Source organism: Sturnira hondurensis, unplaced genomic scaffold, assembly GCF_014824575.4.
Source record: "Sturnira hondurensis isolate 20B ecotype Veracruz unplaced genomic scaffold, ASM1482457v3 Scaffold0007406, whole genome shotgun sequence".
In the NCBI taxonomy this organism is placed as follows: domain Eukaryota; kingdom Metazoa; phylum Chordata; class Mammalia; order Chiroptera; family Phyllostomidae; genus Sturnira; species Sturnira hondurensis.
Window position 1 is genome coordinate 5,311,047 of NW_028080037.1, and position 25,072 is coordinate 5,336,118.

A 25,072-nucleotide genomic window follows, 5' to 3' on the forward strand; every position below is an offset into this window, starting at 1 on the left:
AAAACTTATTTTAGAAGGGAAGGGAAGGGAAGGAGAGAGGGAGAGAAATATCAATGTATGGTTGCCTCTCGTGCATCCCCTGCTGGGAACTGGCCTGCAGCCCAGGCATGTGCCCTGACTGGGAATTGAACTGCAATCCTCTGGTTCACAGGCCTGTGCTCCATCCACTGAGCTACACCAGCCAGGGCTATTACTATATACTTTTGTTAACACGTTAGCACTTCAAAGCAAAGCAAGAAAGAACACACGCTGTCCGCTTCTTTCAGACTGTGGATCAACACCTTTGCCTGGTTCTCTAGAGTTGGGCCTCAGTGCCAGGGGCTCCAGCCACAAACAGCAACCCAGACACTGGCTGCCTAGATGTCCCCTTCCCTCTGCTCCTCTGCTGTCAAACACACTTGTGTTTGCAGGCTCAGCTCATCCCACCAGGTTTCTTCACCTCTTCCTTGGACTTTAGCTGATAGTTAGCTAATTCCTTCCTGCATCCTTAGTGCCCAGCCCCGATATCCATGGAATAAAACCATTTGTAAGGTCCTTAATTCCACCCCTGCCCTCCTGTGGTCCGTTAAACCAGTAAGGTTAACGCGCAAGTCGAGCAAGTCATCCTTCAGTACTAAAGGATGACTACCCCCGCTTCTAAGGCCCTACCAGCCCCGGCCCCACCTGCCTCTCCACCTCCCCACACGCCCCCTCCTGCACGGGGCTCCATTCTTTCCACGCTCTTACACAACCCAGGCTGGTCCCGCCTCCAGGCCCTCGCACTTCCTGTTCCCTACCCCTGAAATGCACTTAGGTCTTTACCTTTTCAACTCAGGTCTCACATGTCACTTCATGACCCTGGGACCTACAAATCAGTGTCCTCTGCCCCCACCTTGTCTTTACCCTATGCTTTCTCTCATATCCCCCGTCACTGTGAATCCATCGTAGGCGGGTTTAACCCACTCTCCGGTAGAGTGCAAGCCCTCGGAGGTCAGGGCCACGGGCGCTGAGGTTCAGGCCTGTACACATTACGTCCAACCAACGCGTGCTGAAATTGCGAGGCTGGGGCATCCCACACACTCGGGGCATCAAAGGGGCCAGTGCAGGGCCCAAAAGGGGCACGAGGTGGGGGTCGGGCGAAAGCCGAGGGCAGCAGGCCTCCAGGCCCAGCCCCACAAGCTGCAGCCCAGGGGCGGAGCAGTGGGGACCAGGGGGAGGCCGCAGGCACGCCCCCGTGCCCCGCCCCGCGCCTGCCCATTGGGCTGCCGCTCAGGAAAGAGAGAGGTCGCGGACCCTGAGAGCCCGTGGGACGCGCCAGCCGACGCAGGCCGACCCCGCCGATCCCGCGTCACCCCGCACCCCCGCTCCGCTGCAGCATGTTGCGCGCCGCTGCACTTGCCGCCGCCGGCCTCGGGCCCCGCCTGGGCCGCTGCCTCCTGTCCACTGCCGCCACCCAGGCTGTGCCGACCCCCAACCAGCAGCCCGAAGTCTTCTACAACCAGGTGACGCCGCCGGCTGCTTTGTTCTCCCCAGGGGACGCAGCCTGCTGGGTGGGAAGGCCCTAGGCCTGTTTGGGCCTCAGTTTACCCAGTGGGGGCTCGAGGAGTTAGCTGCGGTTGGTCTTTGTGCACAGGTCTTTGTGCGCCATTCTGCAAAACTTCGGGCCCCTTCGTCGCTCCTGACAGCCCGGGTTCAGAATCCCGCAGTGACCGGACCCGTGACCGGTCCCGCATTGGCTTTTTGTTCCGCTGCCGCCCCACGTTCACCAGCGCCAGCTCTTGGTGTTCAGGCCTGAGTCGCGCCCCCCGCCCCCCCCCTCCATAACCCACTCAAAGCGGGTCTTTGCAAGTCCTTCTTTGCAGGCACTTCTCAGTCTTTTTCCTTGGTCTCCTCTTTCCCCAAGACTCCTGTCTTTGTCAAGGAATTCCAAAGTGAAAAACCAGGAAAGGAGGGGCCCTTCGGGCCGAGGTTCCTCAGTTTGTAACGGCAGAGGCCGAGACCCCTTGGCGCTCCCGCTGCTTTCACCGCCAGGAACTGGGAAAGGGTGGGGTCCTTCGCCTCCTGGAGCAACGCCTGCCCCCCGCAAAGTGTCTGCCTTCCAGGGAGCGGGCCTTCTTTGACCAAACCCAGGAGGGGCCATCACTGGGTAACACTGAGTCCCAGTGGGTGATTCCGGGTTCAAATAGGACTTCGTAGTCATTTGTAGCATTCCCCCTCGATCTTTGACTTTGGGTGAAGTGCTGGAATCCACAGCGGGGGCGTCGGTTCTGAAAGTTTGTTCTGTGTGTGCTTCAGGGGCACCTGCTGCCTTCCCCGGAGCCTCAGTTTCTTCTGCGAAGTGGGAAGGGGGTTGCAGGGTGAGGCCTTCCGGCAGTACAGGGCCTCCTACACCCTTGCAGGCACTTACAGAAATGCCAGCTTCTAGTTGCAGGCACAACCTGTGTACCTGGAACCCTTCTAAGCAGGGTTTTGCTGTTTAATCCTTACCACAGCCTTCTGCGGTAGGTACTATGGTTATCTCCATTTTACTGATGAAGAGACTGAGTAACCAGGGGTTTAGTGACTTGCCTAAAGACCCAAGTCAGTGGCAAAGTGGGGGTTCAGGTCTAGACTGCCAGGAGGAAGCCGATACCCAGACCACCTGTGGTGCTCCTGACGCCACTCTGGGTGGGCATAAAGGGGTCATCGCTGACTGAGGGTGCAGGTGAACCGGCCCCCAGGTGACTTACTTGCCAGAGAACCTGCGTGTCTGGCCCGGAGTTTGGCTGTGAATCTGCACACAGGTGATGGGGTAAAGGCACGTCCACCTGATGCTAAGGGATGTTTCAGAGAATAAAAACAAAGTGTCCTTTGGAGAACACAAGCCAGAAGTGTGGCAGCTGTACCTCCCTTGGTGGCTGGGTGAGGAGACCCCCACAGCAGCAGCTCAAGCAGTCTGCAGCCAGGCCACCCTGAACCATAGGCCCTGAATGCGCCCGATCTGGTCTGATCAAAAACTCAAGCAGAAAAACCCTCCAAGTCACCACCGCAGCCTTTGTGCTCGCAGGATCGGATTACCATTTTCCTCCTTTGTGCCCACAGGGAGGTGAGGCAAAGGGTACACACTACACACAGGTCTGGTAGATAGCGTGAGTCCTGTTGTCAAAACTGAGTCAGGGAATGTAAGTTGAAGGAGTGGAGTGAATTGTCCTGGTGGCTTTTTTTAAAACAGATTTTCTGACATCATAGAAGTAACATCTCCCCACTGTATAAAGATGCAGAGAAAACTTCTCCTATGCCCGAAGGCGTCTCAGCTGCTACATCTGTAGAATGGGGTGAAAACCCTGTCTGCATCACTGTGAGGATGAGACGGGGTCATCCTCGGACAGAACTTAGCAACTTGCTGGCTCACGGCTACTGGTACCCCCACAGTTGATGCTGCTCTACATGACAGCGAGGGGCACCGGCACAGTGACGCTGTTGAACTTTTTAGACAATGGTGACATAACTGCATTTTTTTGGAAAAAAGATTGTATTTATTTACTCTTAGAGAGAGGGGAAGGGAGGGAGAAAGAGAGGGAAAGAAACATCAATGTGTGAGAAATACATCAATCAGCTGCCTTTCACAGGTCCCCTACCCCCCACCCCCCCCACCCCCCGGGGACCTGGCCTGCAACCCAGGTATGTGACTGGGAATCGAACCGGTGACCTTTCAGTTTGCAGGCCCGCACTCAGTCTACTGAACCACATCAGCCAGGGCAACATAACCCCATTTTATGTGGATGCTATTGGAGTTGTAATTGGTTTCCTGAATGGGAGTTTGGGGGTGCATTAAATTTGTGTCTCTGTTCTTTGCCTCGTGACCATAGCACTCAAGGACCAAAGCCAGAACCGACAAAAAGGAAAGTAAGAAAGGCTCTTGGCAGCCCTGACCCGGGTAGCTCAGTTGGTTGGGCGTCGTCCCACAAAGCAAAGAACGCCGGTTTGATTCAACCCGTGCCTGGGTTGCAGGCCGACTGATACTGCTCTCTTTTCCCCTCCCTCCCCCTTTCTCTAAAAATAAGATAAATAAACTCTAACAGAAAAGAAAGAAAGGGTCTCTCTATGGATTTTCTGATTGCAGTAGTAACGAGTCCTCAGTACAAAGTACAGTTGTGCATGTGTGTCCGAGGGACATGTGCAGGTGTCCCCAGAGCCAATGGTGTTCGATCCATCTATGATCCATTAACCCTGTGCTGAGGACCTGTACCTGCGTTTTCGCCTCGGGTGCTACCAACGACTCCGCGTCCCATCTCACACATGAGGAAACCATGGCTCGGGGAGATCAAGTTCACAGAAACATGAAACCAGGGTTCAAACTTAGCTGTGTCCACTCTAAAATGCGTGCCCTGAGCCACAGGCTGCCTGGCAACCAGTCATTATGGTCAGACAAGTATATGAGTACTGGAATATCTGAAACTAGGAGGGAGGAGCCGTGCCTGTTTTCAATTTGTAATCATCACACTGAGATAAGGGTGGGATTGTCATTCGGTAAATATTTACTAAGGGTGTGAGTGGCTGCCATTTATGAAACTGTTTATAGTTTGTGCTCCGGTAGCAGGGAATGGGGGAAACAGTTCCATTCAAAAGGGGCTTTCTTGCAGAGTTTAGGAGTTAATGTGACAGGAACGTGGGGACACGCAGGGAGTGCTGAACTGGCCAAGGGAAGAGACCGCAGCCGTCGCCAACCTATAAGCCCATACGCACATCAGCAAACTGAAACCACGCCTGGCTGGCCGTGGGTCCACAGTAGGATCGACCCCCGCATCTCAGAAGTGGCGAGGGTCCAGAAATGCAGGACGCAAGGTCCCGGTGAGTGGGGAGAGGACAGGGGCTGGGGTCAGGTGCCAGAATGTCTTCAGGAAGTCTGGGGGAGCTGGCTGCTCTCGGCTTTGATCCCAAACTAACCCGGAAGTTTCTGGATAGTGTGTGGGAAAGGGTGGCATCCTATGTTTACCTTGAACTTTTCTCTTTGGGATCTTGTAATACAAAAGATAGCATCTGCTTTCCACTGGATGGAAGCTACCTGACTGCCAGCAGGAGTCACCAGGATAGAGGACCACAGCCTCTGCCTGCTCCCTCTTGGGGAAAATGACACATTCCAGGCATGTAGATTTCCTAGGTAACGGATCCCTAACTCTTTCATGCATTAAAACTTGAACTAAAATCTTCCTAGAACATATCCTGCTTCCTCAAATTGGAGCTACAGGATGCCACTTAACCTTTTATTCGGGACCTTAGACAGATAATGACTGTCGATTGGGTGGCATGGGACTGTCACTTTGTCAGGGTCCTGCAGCCCTGTTCCTAGCTCTGCTGTCCCTACCCCAACTTCTATTTTTTTTAAGATTTTATTCATTTATCTTTAGAGGGGAAGGGAAGGAGAGAAGGAGAGAAGGAGAGAAATATCAGTGTATGGTTGCCTCTCATGAGTCCCCTGCTGGGAACCGGCCTGCAACCCAGGCGTGTGCCCTGACTGGGAATCGAACTGCGATCCTTTGGTTCATAGGCCCGCACTCAGTCCACTGAGCTACGCCAGCCAGGGCCCTACCCTAACTTCTAAGCCACCCCTCCCACCCCCAAGTTTCTGTTTGCAATGCCTAATCCACAGGGGTCTGAAACAACGAGGTACCTAGAGCAGCCAAGGATCATGCTATTCTCTACCTCAGCTATTCTGGTCTTTATACAGCGACCTGCCCCAAGTCCGCAAAGGTATGGGCGAAAGGGTGCTTGCCACCGCAGCACAGCGGGGAACGGTGCCCACCTGTCCCAAGAGTGTTTGTAGGAAATGGCTAAGTCAGCTGCGGTCGGTCCGTGTTGAGGAGCACCCTGCTGCAGGAAGTAAGGAGGTGGACCTGCCTGTGGGATCCTGTCCCATATAAACCGTCACTGAGAAAAGCTGGTTGGGAAACAGAAGTCCGTGACCCCACTTGGAATGGACGCCCTGTCCCCCCACACCCGCCCCTGCCATTTGCTTGCTGCTCCCTCTGATGCATGCGGCACCAGCGAAGCTCCTGGCACACACTCCCGGCCCCTCTGCTCCGTGCCCGCCCCCCCTCCCCCACACACACCGTCACCCTTTCCACTCCCCCTGTCCCTGACCCGCGCGGTTGGACCCTTGCCCTGCCTGTTTGTTTCTGCCTGTCACGGTGCTGGTGTGCTGAGTCTTCCCTGCTCAGGAAGTTAGCTCAAGGAGGCAGGGCTGCTGTTTCACTCAGTGCCTGTGTGCACAAGTGAATCCAACTTTTATAAAACAAAGTGAGATTTACTAAAATATACAGAAAATAGAGCATTTTGATGGAAAAGCTCTATGAGTTTTGCCAACAGTCCAGAACCCAAGAATGAATTCCTGAGGTGGCTGAGTGTCACTTTGCTTCCGGAAACTGTAATGAGGAAGCCCTTGGGAGGATCCCCGCCCCCCAAGCCCACAGTTAAGCATGTTATGTAAGTCAAGCCTTGGGTTTCTGGCAGGAGAAACCAAAAATACATTTGGCTTGCAGGCTTCCCTGTGTTTATTCCTCAGAGGCTCAGTTCGAGAAACTTCCCACCCTGGCCCTGGTCCCCAGGAACAGAAGACCACTGAAATCTGGCTCTAGGAGAAGGGGAATGGGAACTCTAAACAGAAGGAAGATTCCAGGTTCCTGCAATCCCCAGGATTATCTTATCCCTTAGGAGGAGGGTGGATCAATGAAAATTCAGCAATGGACACTGACTCAGCAAATTCAGGGCTTTGAGAGGCAGAGCCATTCCAGGGAGTGGCCCTCCCAGGGTTCTCAGGCTACAGTCAGGGGCTCAGCGTGGCCCTGCTTAGGGAAGAAGGGGTGAGGACAATTGGACTTTAGCCGGACTGGCCCGGCTCTCTGCTTCATCCTTCCTAATCTTTGCAAGATAACAATGAAACCTTTTTCAGGACGAACTAACTTAGTACGTTGCTGTTCAGGGGGTGACGCAGAGAGGGGTGCACACACCAGCCTGGCCCATGCCCCTAGAAACCTCATACCTGAGAGAGCCACAGGGCTTAGAGTAGTGTACGTGCAGGGCTGAGACCCACTGTGAGCGGGGGCTGGCTCAGGGACTTTACGCTCCCTGTTGCATTTAACCCTCACTTCAGCCCCTGGATATTTTATCCCCGAGGACTGATGAACCCGGGGTCACAGGGTAAAGCCGGAATTCAACCCAGGACTGTCTCGCTTAGAGGGTGGTGCTGTTTACAGCACCCGGAATAAAAACTCAAAGACAGACCTGCAACAGGTCAGTGAGAAAACCCCGAGGATGGAACGGGGCATGACCAGCCTGCCCGTCCTCCTCGGTGCCTCGGGGAGCAGGGGGGTGTGAGGCTGGGGAACCCGAGCCTGCACTCAGTGTGCAGGGCTCCACCTCCACCTGCAGGGCACGGCCAAGTCTGGCTTGGACGCAGGTCTGCCTGGCTTCGGGCTGAACTCGTCTGTACACCTACCCATCCGCTGCCCCCCACTGACCCACCCCCCATCGCTGGAAGCTACCCCATTCGCCCCCTTCTCAGCCCTCTTGCTCCTTGTGGAAGAAAACAAAGGTGTCATTTCCTTAAGATTAATGATCAACCAACTAATTCAAAACCACCCAAACACAGGTCCAACAACATGACCGATGTTTGCCCACGTTCTCCTGCCAAATGCCAACAGCCTATCACTGTGGGTGCACAGCTGCAGCTCCACCGACGGTGCTGTGGGGACTGCACTGAAATTCCAAATTGGAGCCTGGGAAAGTGGCCTTCGGTAGGCCCATTCCTGACTGGCTCCTTCCTGTCACCATCATCGTTGTCATGGCACCACACACTTACTCCACAAGAGGCTTGACGCGAGTCCTTGGAACCGTCCTGTGCCTTTTATGAGGGGCACTGTGGAGACTCCCAGAGGCCGGGCAGGTGAAGTGCCTCTGGCCGTGAGACACCCCTGGGGAGAGGAGTGCCGGCCCCACCCCTGCTCTTGAGCCCTGAGCCGGCCACCCCGGCCGCCCGGGCTGCCCTGGCCGCCCTCCCTGGCCCTGCTGGCCCTGAAATCTCGGGCCCTGGACTGAGCTCGGCACTTGGCTTTGTGTGCCAGCTCCTTTTCCTCAGCCGGAGCTCAAGTCAAGTGTCTGCCCCTCAGAGGCTGTCCCCAACCATCCCAGCCTAAGGTCTCTGCCTGGCCCCCTTCTTGTGCCTCCCTGGATCCTGTTCGGCTCCTTTGCACTTACCGTGAGGTCGCCTGTGTATGTTTGCTTCTCTGTGTTCTGTGCCCCCCAGAATGCCGGCTGTGTGAGAGAAAAGGTCCCCACTGGGTTCGGTTTCCGCTGTGTCCCCAGCCCTCAAACGGTGCCTGGCATATCTCGGGTGTCACGAACTATTTGCTGAGTGGACCAGAGACTAAGCTGCCTCGGCTCTCACCACAGCTCTGTGCTCTGGTGTGTCAAAGGGAAGAAGGCCGCAAATTCTTTGCAGCTCCTCCCAAGGGGAGGGGGAGGCTTTCTCCCCACGCCCCTGCTGTCCCCTGATAAACCTGGACTGAGCCTGTGACTTGGCTGACCAATGGAATTTGGTGTCGGAAATGAGGTCATGTGACTTCTGAAGCTAGATATTAAGAAGCTTATCGGCTTCTGCCCAGGTCATTCGGAACATTCTTTCTGTGCAAGCCAGCTGTCTCGCGTGGTGCTGGACCAGCCCACGTCCGCCATGCAGTCAGGAAGCCCAAGCAGCTGTGTGGGGGCAGACACCAGGGAAGAAGTCACCTGGCACGCCCAGCCCCCACCTCCCCCGGCCCCCCAGCACCCTCCCTTGGCAACCACCTGAGCAAGCCCACTCGAGCCCTGCCCAGCTCAGCCCAGTCAATGGACACAACTGTGAGATGACAATAAGTCAATTTAAGCTACCACAGGTTGAAATGATGCTGCACAGCAACTGATACAGACAACTGATAAGGAACATAACTCTTCATTTTTCAGATCAAAGAAACCAAGGCACTGAAAGATCAAAAGACTTACCCAAGGCCAGGTGGCAGAGGGGGGTCCCCCAGCTTGGATCACTCTGAAGCTCATTTACATTTGTTCTTTCTGATTTTTTTTGTTGTTGTTAACATCACAAGTAGTCAGTTTCGGGTTGAGAACTACCTGGTCCTTAAGAAGTTCTGCCTTCTCATTGTAGATCTTCATAAACAATGAATGGCACGACGCCGTCAGCAAGAAAACATTCCCCACTGTCAATCCTTCCACTGGGGAAGTCATCTGTCAAGTAGCGGAAGGGGACAAGGTGAGAACCGGTGACTTGCCTCGGGGTAGGGCTGAGTGGGGTAGGGACAAGCAAAGATAATTTAATTTTTCACTTAATTTGCTTTCATATGATTGAAACTTTACCATGTGTTATTCCTTTCATACCTAAAAAATCCCAATTAAATTTTTGAGTAAATGAGTCAACAGAAACTTTTTGTTGCAGGCAAAGGTGCTAGACTGTACCCGCATTCACTAATTCTTAGTGCTGTGGACTGTACACTTGGAATTGCACTTGAGAACATGTAATCCATCCTCTCCTTTCCAGACCTGGAGGGAGTTGCATGGCTAGGTGGAGATGTTTTTGAGCAGAATTTGGATCTCCTGAGATCTGGCTCTGGTGTTGGTAGTATGTTTTGTTTGCATTATATGTACCTCTAGTAATTTAGTAGTGGCAGTAATTTTAAAATTTAAAATATAGACATTAACAAAACTATTGCATTTTCTTGAATAGAGAGGGCATTAAAACTATTTCAAGAATGCCTCCTGCCCTCTGCTTTAAGACAGTCTCCTCCATTCATGATGAAGGCCTTTGCTAAAAGCAGATGTGAATACTCGGGCGTACAGGGCCGTCTGACGCAAATGCGGTTAATGAAAACAGTGTTTCCCCTCCTGGTACACATCTCCCCGTGTGAAACATACTAGCTGGGTTGATTCCACTGGTCCCCCACGGGGAGGGAAGCCGGGTGAACCTGCATTTGTTGGACCTGCCAGTCCTCTGGGGAGGGATGGTTACGTTCACGGAGCTCGCTTTCTTAGGGAGGGGGAAAACGGTCAACTTCTAAGCACTGACTCCGGAGTGGCTCCCTCTCTCCAAAACTCACTGGGGGATTTTGAAATGAAAATACAGAAATGGAAACTGTCGGGGTCCTCATTCGCTCCACAACTCCTGGAAAGGGGCGCCTGAAGCCCACCAGGCATAGTCCTTCAGGGCCGGGAAGGACTGTCAGGGGCAGGTTTCTGCCCAGGCAGGGCCTGGCAGGCAGTGGGGTGGGCAGTATTTGGAGTTGGCTATTGCTGAGAAGGCCTGAGCTGCCTTGCTGGGTGTTTTCCAGGAAGACGTGGACAGGGCAGTAAAGGCGGCCCAGGCCGCCTTCCAGCTGGGCTCCCCCTGGCGCCGCATGGATGCATCCGAGAGGGGCCGGCTGCTGAACCGCCTGGCCGATCTGATTGAGCGGGACCGGACCTACCTGGCAGTGAGTTCTCGGCCTCCTTCCCTCTCATCTCACAAAGTCAGTGGGTTCGGAGCATCCCACAGACAGCCAGGAAGGGGCCGCATTGCTGACAAGTAACTGGTCAGATTGGCATAGGCTGGGCCCCTTAGGGATATGCCCCATACCAACCAGAGGAGTCTCTTAGCATCTCCTTTGATGCAATGGGTTTGGCTAAGAAAGGAAGACCCTGGGGAAGAGAGAGGAGCCATGCTGGGGAGCTTTCCCAAGGGGAAAAACCCCAGGATGGATACCTGGGGCCTTCTCCCTGGCTTCCAAAGGCAGAAAAAAACAGGAGGCAATGCCCTTTCCTCTCCCTAATCCATTCCCTAATCCAGCCAGAGTGAACCTCCTAGAAGGCAAATTATAGCATCTACCCCTAGGCCTTCCATGGCATCCTGTATCTTTAGGATGAAGTCCTCTTCCCTCAACATGTCCTGCAAGGTCCCGCCTGGTCTGGCTCCATCTCCCAACTCAGGCTGGACCATGGTCCTCACACACAGCTCAGCTCACCTCCCTTCCCTCAACTTCTCCACTACCAAGCTTCTTTGAGCATCAGGGCCTTTGCACATACTGTTCCCTGAAGGAGAAGTTGGTGAATTGTTCCTCCCATCCCCCTCCTCATTTTCTCGGCCTTTGGCGGGGGCTGGGGAGGCAATGGCCCGGAAATGCTGCAGCAGTCAGTAGCCCCACGTGGTCACAGGCCCCTCTCAATCCACGCTGAGCCTCTACACTGCTTGTCACTCGTTGGCTGTGACCCATTCCTGCACCGGCATGTCTGTGCTGATCCTGTTGTCTTTTCCCAGGCCTTGGAGACACTGGATAATGGCAAGCCCTACATCATCTCCTACCTGGTGGATCTGGACATGGTCCTCAAATGTCTCCGGTAGGGCATCAGGCTTCCTGGTCCTTGTCCTGGGGGGGTTGAAGGGGAGGGGGTGCTGCTGGGCTGTAGAAACAGAATACGGTAAAAGGATCACAAGACTTGGAGGAACATATTCTATTAGACTCACTACTGAAACTGTAATCTAGTCATAAAAGTTTCCTTTGATTTTGGAGTCAGTTTTGGTAATTTAGGTTTCAGTTCAGTTTGTCCATTACATCTAGGTTCTCTATTTGCTGGTCTCAGTTGTTCATAGTATTCTCTTAGGGTCCTTTTCATCGCTGTGAGGCCGATCCTAATGTCCTCACTTTGCTTCCTGATTTCAGTGATTTGTGTTGCTTCTCTTTCTCCCTAGTCTAGTGGAAGGTTTGTCATTTTTGTGAATGTTTTCAAAGAACCAACTTTTGGTTTCATTGATTCTTTCTATTCTCCATTTCAGCTGCTTCTGCTCTAATCTTTATTATTTCCTTCCTCTTGCTAGCTTTGAGTTAGTTTGATCATAAACATTTTTGTGACCAAGAAACACAGGATGAGGAAGGAGGGCTTTGCTGGAGCTCTCTGTCAGGGGAAGAGGCTCAGTCTAACTTGGGCAATGCGGAGTCAGGACTCTGAAATCTGGAAGGCCCCCAAGTGTCGCTGCTGCCCACCCCTGCCCCTAGCTTCTTTCCTGACTACCAGCAACCTCCTTCAGGGCCAGTCGCTGCGTGTCGCAACCTGGGCTTGCTTCCGTTTGCATGATTCTAGCCAGATGAAGTGGCAGTCTTAGTCCCAAAGCCAGATTCCTGGAGGAGGGACCCTGAGAGGCTGGTCTTGAGTCTGAACTTGAGTCTGACCAGCTGTGGTGCATGCCAGTGGAGAGATCACTGCGCAAATAACAGCTGTTCCCCTGGATGGGGGTGGAGAAAGAGAAGCAGTACCAGAAGAGTCAAGCTTGGGCAACATAGCAGGCTCTCAACCAGGGCAGTTATGTCACTGGGGAACAGTGGGCAGTGTCTAGAGACATCTTTGGTTGTCGCAACTAGGTGGGAAGGAGTTCTACTGAAACGTAATGTGTAGAGGCCAGTGACTCTGCTAAATACCCTTCAATGCACTGGCAAGCCCCAAACCACAAAGAATCATTCCCCCGCACACGGCAGCAGTGCCAAGTCAAGAACCTTGCTCTATAGGATGCCCCCGAGTGAGTGGCCTGGCACATCTTAGCAGTATGCCTTTGTGCTAATTAATAACTATTCTGGGGCATATAGAACACAGGTAACACAGACCTGGGAGGAAGGGAACAGCAATGTCACGACTTGTATACATTGGCAACCCCTAGGCTGTTTTTCTCCCCAGGGTCACAAACTTGTACTCAAATCCAGGCCAACTCCAGCCTCAGGATAACCTTGGCTGACACATGCACTTCAGTAATCTTTTTTAATGATTTTATTTATTTATTTATCTTTAGAGGGGAAGGAGAGAGGGAGAGAAATATCAATGTGTGGTTGTTTCTGGTGCGTCCCCTGCTGGGAACTGGCCTGCAACCCAGGCGTGTGCCCTGACTGGGAATCGAACCGCGATCCTCTGGTTCGCAGGCCCGCGCTCAATCCACTGAGCTACGCCAGCCAGGGCCTCTTTTTTAATTTTTTAAGAAAAGATTCTATGTATTTATCTTTAGAGGAGAAGGGAAGGGAAGGAGAGAGGGAGAGAAACATCAATGTATGGTTGCCTCTTGTGCATCCCTTGCTGGGAACCGGCCTGCAACCCAGGCATGTGTCCTGACTGGGAATCGAACCGCAATTGTGTGGTTCGCAGGCCTGTGCTCAATCCACTGAGCTACACCAGCCAGGGCACACTTCAATCATCTTTTTATCTTACATTTCATCTCTCATTTTTTCTACTTCCCTGAACGCGTAACCGCCACATGCTGTAAGTGCATGCTGCCCTTTTCTCCACAGCTCTAATTTGCTGGGTCACTTGTGTCCCTGTATGTCTAGGTCATAAGCTTTACAAGGGTTGGGGCCCAGGCGATGACTTGTTTTTCTGGGGACTTGTTCAGGTGGGTTTGCACGTTTCCACCAGACCCGGCCGGTGGTTGTCAGGTGTGGACCTGTGGTGCTTAGCTGGTACAGCAGTCACAGTTTTAGCAAATCTGAATGTGTGTGGAAAATGCCGATTCCCAGGCCCCCACCCCAGAGAGCCAGATTGAGTAAGTGGGAAGTGGGCTCTTGGAATTTGGCATTTTTTTTAGGAGCATCCCAGGTGATTCTGAGACCTAGAGGTTGGCTCCCTAGAGTGGATTATTGGAACCTCAGCAGTTAAGTTGTTCTGGGGACAAGGCAAGAGTGAGGGCAACTCTCAGAATCACTCGGGCAGTTTGAGTCTTTTCTTCCTGCCAGAGTTTATTGGGGTCCCTGACAGTCATTGATTAAACTTGGACTTTATTTTGTTTAAGTTACTATGCCGGCTGGGCTGATAAGTACCATGGGAGAACCATTCCCATCGACGGGGACTTCTTCAGTTATACCCGCCATGAGCCTGTGGGCGTGTGCGGGCAGATCATCCCGGTGAGTGTTAGCCTCTGGTCCATACAGGGAGGGCTGTCGGGGTGCCTCGAGGGGCAGCAGTCTCCAGCAGGCTCCTGACTGAGAACATAGGTTTTGACAAACCCAATTTGGGTTCGGGTCCCAGCCCTGACACTCATGAACTCTGTGACCTTGGGCAGGTCAGTCTCCCCTTAAGCCTGAGTTTCCTTAGCTGCCGTGTGGGAGTGAACACAGAACCTGTCTTAAAGTGGAGGCGTGGGGAGGACTGCATGCAACAGCTTAGTGTGGTGCTTAGCACAGAGAGAGCACTCGTGAACGTGAGTCGCCGAGACTGCATCCACACCTGCCTCGACCATGGCCTTGAACCTATGACAGAGTTAGGGGGATGGGGCACGAGATGTTCAGAGAAGTTGCTGCTGCATCTACTCTCTGGGGACAGTCACCTTCTGTGGATTGGATTTTGGGAGTGGCCGTTGTTTATTGCAGTGGAACTTTCCGCTCTTGATGCAAGCATGGAAGCTGGGCCCAGCCTTGGCGACCGGAAATGTGATTGTGATGAAGGTGGCTGAGCAGACTCCACTCACTGCCCTCTACGTGGCCAACTTGATAAAGGAGGTGCGTGGCTGGCCACAGTGACCTCTGAATGCTCTGGTACAGCCTTGCTCTAAAGGAGTTCTGAGGAGGGGCCCAAAGTGGGGGTGTTCACAGAGCAGGAGCCAAGCACCCTACTGTCACCGCACTTCAAAGGCCCCGTCTCGCCTGCTTTCCCCTTGGGGCTTCCTGGTAAGACTGCTCTGAGTAACGAAATGGTTCCCCGTGAGTACCGTAGGGGGTCAGGGGCAGACACCAGCCACGGGGGACTCCATGAATCGTGCTGCGTGCTGCACCATTTCGAATTCCTGAGCAGACCCACAGACTGCTTGTGCCCCTGAGTCTGGGACACGCTGCCTTAGCCTCTCTTGGAAGGGATGTGTGTTCCCCTGTCCAGGCCCTTTGGAATGGGAGAACGACATCCAATGACTCCTGGCTGTTTGCACACAGGCTGGCTTTCCCCCTGGTGTGGTCAACATTATTCCTGGATTTGGCCCCACGGCCGGGGCTGCCATCGCCTCCCACCCGGATGTGGACAAAGTGGCCTTCACAGGCTCTACGGAGGTGAGGCGTCCCCAGGACCTCAAGCTTGTTGGGTGTTTGGCCCAAGCTCTCATTATCCTGAAAGGATAATGCGTTCGAGATTAGCCTCTGGGTGCCATGGCGGGGAGGGGGGGGGTCCAGCCCAGGACTGCCCCTGAGTAGCTCAAGTGAGTGTGCCAGGAGTGACCGTGCCAGGAGTGACCGTGCAGGGTCATGCCCTTTGTGGGTTGGTGGACACTCCAGCTGCTGTTGGGGGGCTGGCATCCCATGTGGGATCAGTAGGCAAGACTATCTAGACTTCATGAAACCCAGAGCTGGCTGCCTGCCCCAGGTCCAAGCACCTTGGCCGTTTCAGGCGCCTTGACCAGCATGGCCCTCACGGGTACAGAGCGTGGGCTTCGTAAAGACAGGAGTTCAAATTTGGCCCTGTCATTATGACACGGTGACTCATGAATGTCCTTGGAGCTCTGTTCGTTGCCTAAGATGAGGATGGCAGTATCCATGGGGCACACGTTCACCAAGTACGGAGGCAGCTTTGCGCCAGGTTCTGAGAACATGGGGGTGAGACACACCCCTTCCCTGCCCTCAGAGGGTGCCATGTGCAGGAGATTGCAATGCAAACCCCATGGGAAGGAGACAGGATTCGGGTGTGAACTGCTGCTGGACTGAGTGTGCATTCTGATTCCACACTAACCGGCTGTGTGGTTTGGAACACGTGACTTGAGCAGTCTGAGATGCAGCTCCCATACTTCTAAGTCAAGGAAAAGGGTTGCCCGGACCGGTGAGGCTCAGTGGGTTGGAGGTCACCCTGCGAACCAGAAGGTTGCCAGTTTGATTCCCAGTCAGGGCACAGGCCTCAATGATGGGCCAGGTTCCCTGCTGGGGGTGTGCAAGAGGCAACTGATTTGATGTATCTCTCACACATCGATGTTTCTCTCCTTCTCTTTCTCCCTTCCTACTCCTCTCTCTAAACATAAATTTTAAACAAATCTTAAAAAAACAAATCAAGGAACAGGCTCACCCCTACCTCCGAGGTCATTGTGAGGACTGAATTTACTGTACGCGAAGCACTTAGCACCGTGCCTGGCATGTAGGTGGTGCTCAGTACATAGAAGCCACACAGCCACAGCCGCTTGTGTCGTTGTTGTCATTGTCATCCTGAGAGCGCAGAGGGCTCGGGGAGTGAGTGGCCAGACTTGGTGAACTGCTCCAGGTTTCTTGGAGTCCGGCCACTCCCTCGCATGGTGGGGTCCTCTGTCCTGTGTCTGTGTGAGCATGTGGTCCTCTGTTCCCGCACTAAGAGCTTGTCTCTGTTTCTGCTGTCCTGCAGGTCGGCCGCCTGATCCAGGTCGCCGCAGGGAGCAGTAACCTCAAGAGAGTGACCCTGGAGCTGGGGGGAAAGAGCCCCAACATCATCATGTCAGACGCCGACAGTGAGTGTTCCTGGGGAGCAGTTCCGGCGCCGAGGGCAGCCCCGGGCTGTCCGTACTGTGGTCCCTCCCTGCGGCAGCCCTCACTGTCCATCGGTATCAGTGTCTGCGCCAGGGCCTCAGGACGGAGGCGGGGCTCCTCAGCATGGCCCTCCAGCCAGCCTGCCCCCAGGAGGGGTCCCTGAAATCAGCCAGGCTGGGCTGCTTAGCTGCCCAGCTGTGCCCATGCTTCCTCTCAGACACCTTTTCCCGTCGCATCCTTTCTCCTGGTCCTGCCGAGGAGCTCCCACCCAGGTTGGCCCTCCCTGGGGCTCCTTTCCCACCACCCGAGGCTGCCTGGGTCGGTCCTCCAGCTGCCCTTGGCCCTGTTAGCACTGTGCGCCGTGGCCACTATGGGCACCGGAAGGAGACATCGGGGCCCTGTGGTTCTGGCACACGGCCTGGTCCCCAGCAGGCTTGTTGGTGGCGTGGATGGACCAACGGGGTAGGCAGCCCCTGGGGCCATGGTCATCCTTCTCTCCTGACGGCTGTCTCTCTGCCTCCCCAGTGGCCTGGGCCGTGGAGCAGGCCCACTTCGCCCTGTTCTTCAACCAGGGCCAGTGCTGCTGTGCAGGCTCCCGGACCTTCGTGCAGGAGGACGTTTACGCTGAGTTCGTGGAGCGGAGCGTCACCCGGGCCAAGTCTCGGGTGGTGGGGAATCCCTTTGACAGTCAGACTGAGCAGGGGCCGCAGGTGGGTCTGGGTGCCTGGAACCAGCCTGGGGAGGTGGGAAAGGCCTGGCCCTCAGAGCCAGGCAGGCAGGGCTTCGAGTCTCAGCTGTGCCATGCGTGAGCTGTGTGTCTGTGAGAAGCCACACGCCCTCTCTGAGCTGTCATTCTCTCATCCTTAACACCTGCCCTTCATGACTCACAGCGTGCCCTGGCTNTCAGACTGAGCAGGGGCCGCAGGTGGGTCTGGGTGCCTGGAACCAGCCTGGGGAGGTGGGAAAGGCCTGGCCCTCAGAGTCAGGCAGGCAGGGCTTCGAGTCTCAGCTGTGCCATGCGTGAGCTGTGTGTCTGTGAGAAGCCACACGCCCTCTCTGAGCTGTCATTCTCTCATCCTTAACACCTGCCCTTCATGACTCACAGCGTGCCCTGGCTGTCGAGTGGAGATTAATGATAATTGCATCTACATGAGAAATATTAGGAGTGTCTGTGCAAAGGGGAATGCTTGGTTCCCGGACCTCGGTCACCCCTAAAAATGCAGCTACCAGAAGGATACGTGCGGATCTACTGACCGCAGTTGTCTCTGGGAAGTGGGGTGGAGGCCTGTGACCCTCCGATGGTTTCCACTTCTGGGCTGTTCTGAGTTGTCCTGCTATGAATCTCAACATCTCTTTTTCTCTCTCGTTTTATGTAATCATTAAGGTAATACAAACTTATATACAAATTTGATTTAAGAGTGTTTAAAATATAAGACCCCCATGGCTCCCCCTGGGCCATGTCACTTCCCATGGGCCATCACACTCACATGGAGTGAGGTTTCTGGGTGTCTGTTTTAACAAAACAGGGGTACAGAATACACGGTGTCTGTCGGTCATCACAGGTCTGTCATTAACGACAGCGTGGCACACGGTGTGCCGTGACTGCACTGACTGGCCCTTCCACTACAAGGCCCTTAGCACTGTCTCTGTTTGGGGCTTGTACAAAGTGCTCCCCGGTGAACACCCTTGCCCAGGTCCCTTTGTTACGTGTAGAGTAATTTCCTGGAAGTTATGTAGCTGGATCCAAGGGTGTGAGCTTTAACTTTTGACTGATATTAACAAACTACTAGCCAAAAGAGCTGTACCAGCTTATAGTCCTCTTTTTTGAAAATTGAGATGACACAGAACATATTTATTAGTCCTTCTAACAGTGTACGAATATTACTGTGCTTGTAGCATACATACCCTTGCTGTCAATGTATTTTCTTACTATTTTAAATTTTTAGTAATTTCATAGTTGAGAAAGAAAAACAATGGGTTTGCTATGCATTTTTTGAGGGTTAAGAAGGTTGTTCAACTTTTTCTTCTATTTACTGGCCCTTTGTACTTCCTCCCCAAGCCTTGCTTACTCATTGACCTTGGCCCATTTCCCAGTCATCTCCTTGCCAGGTGGCTCCTGGCCTTTAGCTGGGAGAGCTCTGTCTCTAACATCTCTGTGACTCTGGGCTCCTTCTCCCACAGGTGGATGAAACTCAGTTTAAGAAGATCCTCGGCTACATCAAGTCTGGAAAGGAGGAGGGGGCGAAGCTGCTGTGTGGTGGAGGGGCGGCTGCTGACCGTGGCTACTTCATCCAGCCCACTGTGTTTGGAGACGTGCAAGACGGTATGACCATCGCAAAGGAGGAGGTGAGCATGGGGCCAGCTCTCGGGAATGTTCCTGGAAGCAGAGAGTCCAGTCCAGCATCTTGACACTGTGACCCAGCAGCTGGCTTTGGGAGAATCCTGGCTCTGTGCCCAGGACAAGTTCTTTACGAGGCACTGCTGCTCTCGTCAGTCTCCTCTTCAGCCTCTCATGGCGACCCGGTCGGGGAGAACATCTACGCTCCCTGGCACCGCCCACAGGCCCACTGTGTTCTGGTCCCGGAAGCCGTGAACCAGGGAACGACGCCGCCCAGCCTTCCTCGTGGTCTTCATATAAGCCGGGCGTTGGACTGGACTTAAAGGACTGACTTCCCCACGTGGCGAGACTCCCTTTAGTGTTCTCCCCCTCGGCATTCACCATGAACACAGGGCAGCAGCTCTGTCTCATTCACTCGTGTCACAGACATTTATTGAGTGCCTACTATGTGCCAGGCCCTCCATAGACCCTGGAGAGCCGGGGATAGCCAAAACACGTTCTGTGCCTTTACCCCACTTCTCCCAGCTGGATTAAGCCCTGTAGCAGAGCCCTGTCAGGGAAAGTACTGTGGTGTCCCCCCATTTCATGTATAATTCAAAGGAAAATAATATTGAAATGCAAAACCAGGGTAAGAAAGCCCAGCAGAGTTCTGCCTTCTTTCCCCTCATGAATACTTTGGTGCTTTTTTGGTAAATCTCAAATTTCGACTTTCTGGAAGGGCGGGGGGCGTTGCGCCCCTGCTTTGCCAGCGCCTGCGGTGTCTCAGTCGAGCCTCCAACCACAGTCGGCCCCCGGCAGTTCTCTCCTACCTCCGTGGTGACCCTTTCCGGTCTTGACTCGGCCATTTCCTCACGGAGCCCTGGTTTCCTTCTGGGGTTTCGCGAGAAGGGACACTGGAGTTCTTGCGCCTGGAACTCTGGCTCCCTCCTCCCTGATCCTTACCCCCACTCTGGTGTGGCCAGTTTCTACTCCCGTGTCACAGCTCAGCTGTCACTCCCATGGGGCCGTCCCAGATGCCCCTCCTTCCCACCATTCCCTCAGTCGGGTGGGTCCCCTGGGGGCTCTGACCCCCGTCACACTGCTCGGAGTGCTTACATTCTAGCGACCAGACTGCATTAGGATCGCTCTCAGCACCCCGTCCTCCCCGCCGAGAGGGCCGAGAGCAGCCACACCCCGACGACAACAAGCGCACGTAGCTCCCACATCTTGGTTCCTAAACCCATTCTTCACTAAAGGGAACCAGGATTCCTTAAGGAAATGGCGCATTCCAGGAACAGGGCAGGGAAAGTGCAAGAAAAACCTGGAATGTCTGAAGAGCAGAGACTGTATTTTGTTCATAGTTATTTCTTCAGCATCTAGTGTATGCTTTGCTGAATGACGGAGTTAAATTTTTTGCCATTAAAGCTGTGGGTAACGTGTCAGTAATGCAAACGCTGCAGAGTTGTTTAGAAGTAAGGTGCGGTATGTAAAGCCCATGGCACACAGAAGGTAACCAGTCCCCATTAGCTTCCTTCCTTTTGTGTTTCAGTGGGCTTGTGGGCTGGCATCTTCCCCTGGGACTGTCAGGGCTTGTCCAGGGACTCGGTACCACACCTGGAATTGTCAGCTCAGCACCGTGAAAGCCGGACAGCAGGTGGTTCCACGTCTGCCACTCCCTCCCATTCTGCTCTCTCACAGATCTTCGGGCCAGTGATGCAGATCCTGAAGTTCAAGACCATAGAGGAAGTCGTTGGGAGAGCCAACAATTCCAAGTACGGGCTGGCTGCGGCTGTCTTCACAAAGGACTTGGACAAAGCCAATTATCTGTCCCAAGCGCTCCAGGCGGGCACTGTGTGGTAAGAGCCCTCCAGCAGCCCCTCACTCCCAGGCAGGGATCCTTAAAGCCAGGGTCTTCCAGAATCCAGCGCTCACACCCCAGGATTTGGGGTACTGGGCCCAGTTGCTCCTGGCTCAGGGTGTGTGTGGCACAGCAGGTAGGGGAGAGCTGTCCTGCCTCCTCGCCGCCAGGAGGCGAAACTGCCCCCAGTGCACGTGCCTGGGCTGCTGCTCTTGGGCAAGCGCACAGATGCCCGGGGCTTCTCACCGAGCTGGGGCGAGGGCGGGAGACCACAGCTGAAGGCCCGTCACACAACCTAAAGCTCAGCACCTACTTTACACTCATGAGGATGGTGGTAATTTCAAAATCCAGAAAATACCAAGTGTTGGCGAGGACGTGGGGAAATTCGAAGCCCCGCACATTGCTGGTGGGAATGTAAATGTTGCAGCTGTAGGAAAACAGTCTGGTGATTCCTCAGCAAGTTAAACACAGGGTTACCACAGGGCCCAGCAATGCTGCTCCTGGATGTGTACCCGAGAGAAACAGCAGTACACAGCCACACAGAAGTGTACCCGGATGTTCATGTTCATAGCAGATCATTCACAACAGTCAGAAGGTGGAAGGAAACCACCTACAAGTCCACCAGCTGAGGAACAGATGCACATAATACGGTCTCCATGCACGGAAACGCTGTTTGGCCACAGACAGGAAAGAGGTGCTCACACCGGCTACAACGTAGCTGAGTCTTGAGGACGTGAGACTGAGCGAGAGAAGCCAGACACCAAAGGCCACATACTGTATGGTTCCACTTACAGGAAACGTCCAGAACAGGCAGATCCACAGAGTCAGAAAGCAGATTAATAATGGCTGTCAGGGGTTGGGGGAGGAGAGAAGGAAGTCCACAGGGTAGGACACATCCCCCGACATCCCCCGAGAGTGACTTCGGAAACCTTGTTTCAAATTACAGGGTCAACTGCTATGACGTGTTCGGGGCCCAGTCGCCATTTGGGGGCTACAAGATGTCTGGGAATGGCCGGGAGCTGGGAGAGTACGGCCTGCAGGCGTACACTGAAGTGAAGACTGTGAGTGCGGTGCCTTCTCGACCCCTCCCCCATGACAGCCCCTCAGTGCTACTGCTGGTGTTTTGTTTTACGCCAGAGGAGCCACAACATAGGGCCAAAGCCCACGAGAAAGAACTGGAGATGGGGCTACCACCCAGCCTACACAGTCTTTTGCTGGGCTTCATCATATGCCAAGTTCTACAGAACCTGAGAGGAAGGCAAGATCCCAGTGGGCCGAAGCAGCAGGGAAAATCTAATAAGAACAGTTACGAGGCATTAGATTATCAGGGGCCGTCAATGGGCCCATATCCATACCTAAATTGATTTTGCAATTTCAGCAATAGGAATATATAGCCTGAGAACTTCAGAAAAACAAGGAAAGCTTCATTTCCATAAATATTTGTCACAGCATTATCTCTCTTAAGAGGGAAACATCAGATGTAACATAAATATTCAGTAAATTAGGGAACATCCCAATCATGGAGTACTAAATAACCATTAAAATATTTTTGTAGGATATTTGATTTGGAAAGTACTCATCCTTTAAAGTAAAAAAGCAGGATACAAAGTAATATATACAGTATAAGTCCAATTTAAAAACTGTATGCGCACACACACAGATACCCAGAGGGCTTCATTTATAAATATGAAAAAGACAGGAAAGACACGCTGACATGAAAGAGATTTTCCTCTGTACAATGAACACAAATTGCAGTTTAACCAGGAAACGTACTCACAGGTGGTACATAAAGGAAAGAGAAAGGGCCAAGCTGGGCTTGCCCAGGACTGGCGGAGAAGGCCCGGGGCAGGCAGAGCTGCGGGGCAGCGAGCTGGGTGAGAGAGGGCAGGGCCCTCGCTCAGTCCTGCAGTGGTGAGTCTGGGAGTAAAGGGCTGAGAAGACGCACCTATGCTCTCAGGAAGCTCAGTGGGACAAACTAGACACTCTTGTTTATAGCTGACTTCCCCATCTCTACAGGAAGCGAGACCCAGCTTTAAAGTTGACGTGGACATGTCACTGGCCTGTAACTGTTTATCAAAGAGCAGTTGTGGAGGTGATTTAGGTGTGGAGGGCGGGGCCAGAGAGGAGGAGGCCTGAGCCCGAGGGACCCCGCAGGATCTACAGGTGGACCGGTTGGGGGCGGGGCTGAGAAGAGGAAGCTTGAGCTGAGGTGCTTGGTGGAGGAGTCCTAATGTAGCAGCTGTGATACCGAAGGCCTGGGGAACTGAGATGGGGAGGGCAGGAGAAAGCTTTTTTTTTTTTTTTTAATTTTATTTATTTACTTATCTTTAGAGGGGAAGGAGAGAGGCAGAGAAACATCAATGTATGGTTGCCTTTCGTGCGTCCCCTGCTGGGAGTTGGCCTGCAGGGAACCCGACTGCAACCTAGGCATGTGCCCTGACTGGGAATCGAACCCCGATCCTCTGGTTCACAGGCCTGTGCTCAATCCACTGAGCTACACCAGCCAGGGCAGGAGAAAGCTTTTGAAGAAAGAAGTCGCAGGGCTCCGTTCGTCAGCCCAGCACCAACACGGTGCCAGGCAACATGCTTAGTGCTCGGGATAAAGATTCCTGTATCTTGAGCTTTGGAACTCAAAGGATGATACTAACAAAAAAGGGGTTTTTCAGGAGATAAGCCAAGTTTACAAGGGGGACTGATGAGAAAATTGCTTCTTCTAAACTAATTTTTACTAAGGGCCTGTGTCGTACCAGAATCTGTGCTCGACTGACGTATGCCACCTTGACTAATGCACACAACAACCTGCACAAGTAGACACTACGATTATCCCATTTTACAGATGAGGAAACATGGTGGGTAGCGGGGAAGTACTGGCCTAGGAGAGGGGCAGCTAGGATTCGACCCCAGAGCCATCTGAGCCTGGACTCTTCCCACTTAGCACAGTGAGACCCCTGCAAGCTTCAGCACGTTGCTGTTTCCCCCTTTGATTCTTTGGGAGGAAAACACAGATCCAGATTAGGGTCTCTCAACCTCAGCACTGACGCGTGGGCTGGGATAATTCTTCGTGGTGGGGTCTGTCCTGTGCAGTCTAGGATTGCTGGGCAGCATCCCGGACTCCTACCCTCCAGGTGCCGGTAGGAATTCCCACCCTGTGCCCAGTCCCGTGATAGTCCAAACTGACTGGGACCGATGAGGCAGAGTATGATGTCACCCTGAATACGGCCCTGGTCGTTCCTGGGGTTGGCAGGTGTGAGAAGGAAGGGGGCGCTCTGCCCACACCCGGGCAGCCCCGGCTGAGGGAGCCTGTAGGTCAGCACAAGAATTTAAGAACTTTTCTGCACTCCTCTTACAGGTCACAGTCAAAGTTCCTCAGAAGAACTCATAAAGGACCACACTGGCTTCCTTACCCACCCAGTGACGTCAAGTTCAGCAAGATCAACAACAGAACCTAGAAAAAATGATCCTTGCCCTCTAAACGTCTTGAAAGAGAAATTCCCCCACAAAATCTCTTGGATCAAGAAAGTCCCAGAATTTGAATTCCTTCTGGGTGGGTGTGGGGCGAAGGGCATCTGGGTGGAAAGCCTTTGAAACTGCAACAATAGTACCAGCTTCAGGGCGGCTTTCTGATACACTTTTGTAACTTACCTTTACCAGGGAAGGAGGAGCCACTGTTTACTACTGTGCTGGCATTGAGGCCACAACTAGCATCTTGCTTTGTATTCTGCTAAAACTCATTAAAAAAGCACCCATCTTCGCTTCTCGGGTGACTCTTCCTCCGTCTCCGTAACTCAAGGAAATGGTGCCACAGAGCTATGGCGTCCCTGTGCTTGGGTGTCAACTCCACCCCTCCCTGCTGTGCATAAGTAGCTTTTGTTTCATGTATTTCAATTACCAGACACCTATGGCCTATGTACCCGTGGCACGCTCTGTGCCAGGCACTAAGGACGATACCTACACAAGACTCCCGGCCCCTGGCCTCAGACAGACACCCCACGTCCAAGAGTGGTTCTCTGTGCTTAAGTTGAAGCCCGTATCAGATCAGATGAGACAGACTCGTGCTGGACCAGGTTCATGAGACTGATTTGGAAACCAGACGTCAGTGTACTCATTTTAAGTGAGGCCTGCATTTCCGGTAACCAGACCTTTTAAATCTCCTATCCAGAAGACTGCCTTCCTGTAGTCTCGGGACCTGGCCGATTAGTAATTTGTATTCCTAGTGAGTTAGGAGTCAGAGCTTCCTTGGTGAGCAGCGGAACTGGAGCAGAACCGGCTGACCTGCAGCAGATCGTGAAGTCAGTGATCATGTTTGGGTCACAGAGTCCTGTAAGAATCTGAGGAAAAGTCTGATCCTCTCTTAAGTAAAGCAACACCTTTTGCATAATTTTTGCAGACATTGTGGGGGAAGTAATGAAGCTCATTGTT

At 53.3% G+C, this 25,072-nt stretch overlaps 1 protein-coding gene and 1 long non-coding RNA gene across 2 annotated transcripts in view; one reads left to right on the top strand and one right to left on the bottom strand.

Annotated features, from left to right (window-relative positions):
- The window catches only part of LOC118991108 (uncharacterized), a 47,335-nt gene extending 38,176 nt beyond the window's left edge, over positions 1-9,159 (bottom strand). The window contains exon 1 of the long non-coding RNA XR_005067352.1: positions 8,995-9,159. This is a non-coding gene — a long non-coding RNA (uncharacterized LOC118991108). The remainder of the gene's footprint in view (positions 1-8,994) is intronic.
- On the top strand, positions 1,283-24,403 carry ALDH2 (aldehyde dehydrogenase 2 family member). Its single transcript, XM_037052113.1, has 13 exons — positions 1,283-1,481; positions 9,155-9,259; positions 10,332-10,472; positions 11,294-11,373; positions 13,802-13,913; positions 14,379-14,507; positions 14,934-15,047; positions 16,357-16,459; positions 17,004-17,188; positions 18,660-18,824; positions 20,494-20,651; positions 21,600-21,714; positions 24,003-24,403. Exons 1-13 carry the CDS (start codon positions 1,356-1,358, stop codon positions 24,033-24,035), a joined length of 1,566 nt encoding a protein of 521 aa, XP_036908008.1. The 5' UTR covers positions 1,283-1,355; the 3' UTR covers positions 24,036-24,403.
- The last annotated feature ends 669 nt before the right edge of the window (positions 24,404-25,072 follow it).

Excerpts from the sequence above, each read along its gene's own strand:
- ALDH2 (XM_037052113.1), top strand. The coding sequence starts at position 1,356 with ATGTTGCGCGCCGCTGCACTTGCCGCCGCCGGCCTCGGGCCCCGCCTG. Across the intron at positions 9,260-10,331 it reads AAGTAGCGGAAGGGGACAAG|GAAGACGTGGACAGGGCAGT; the intron begins GTGAGAACCGGT and ends GGTGTTTTCCAG. Across the intron at positions 13,914-14,378 it reads TGTGCGGGCAGATCATCCCG|TGGAACTTTCCGCTCTTGAT; the intron begins GTGAGTGTTAGC and ends TGTTTATTGCAG.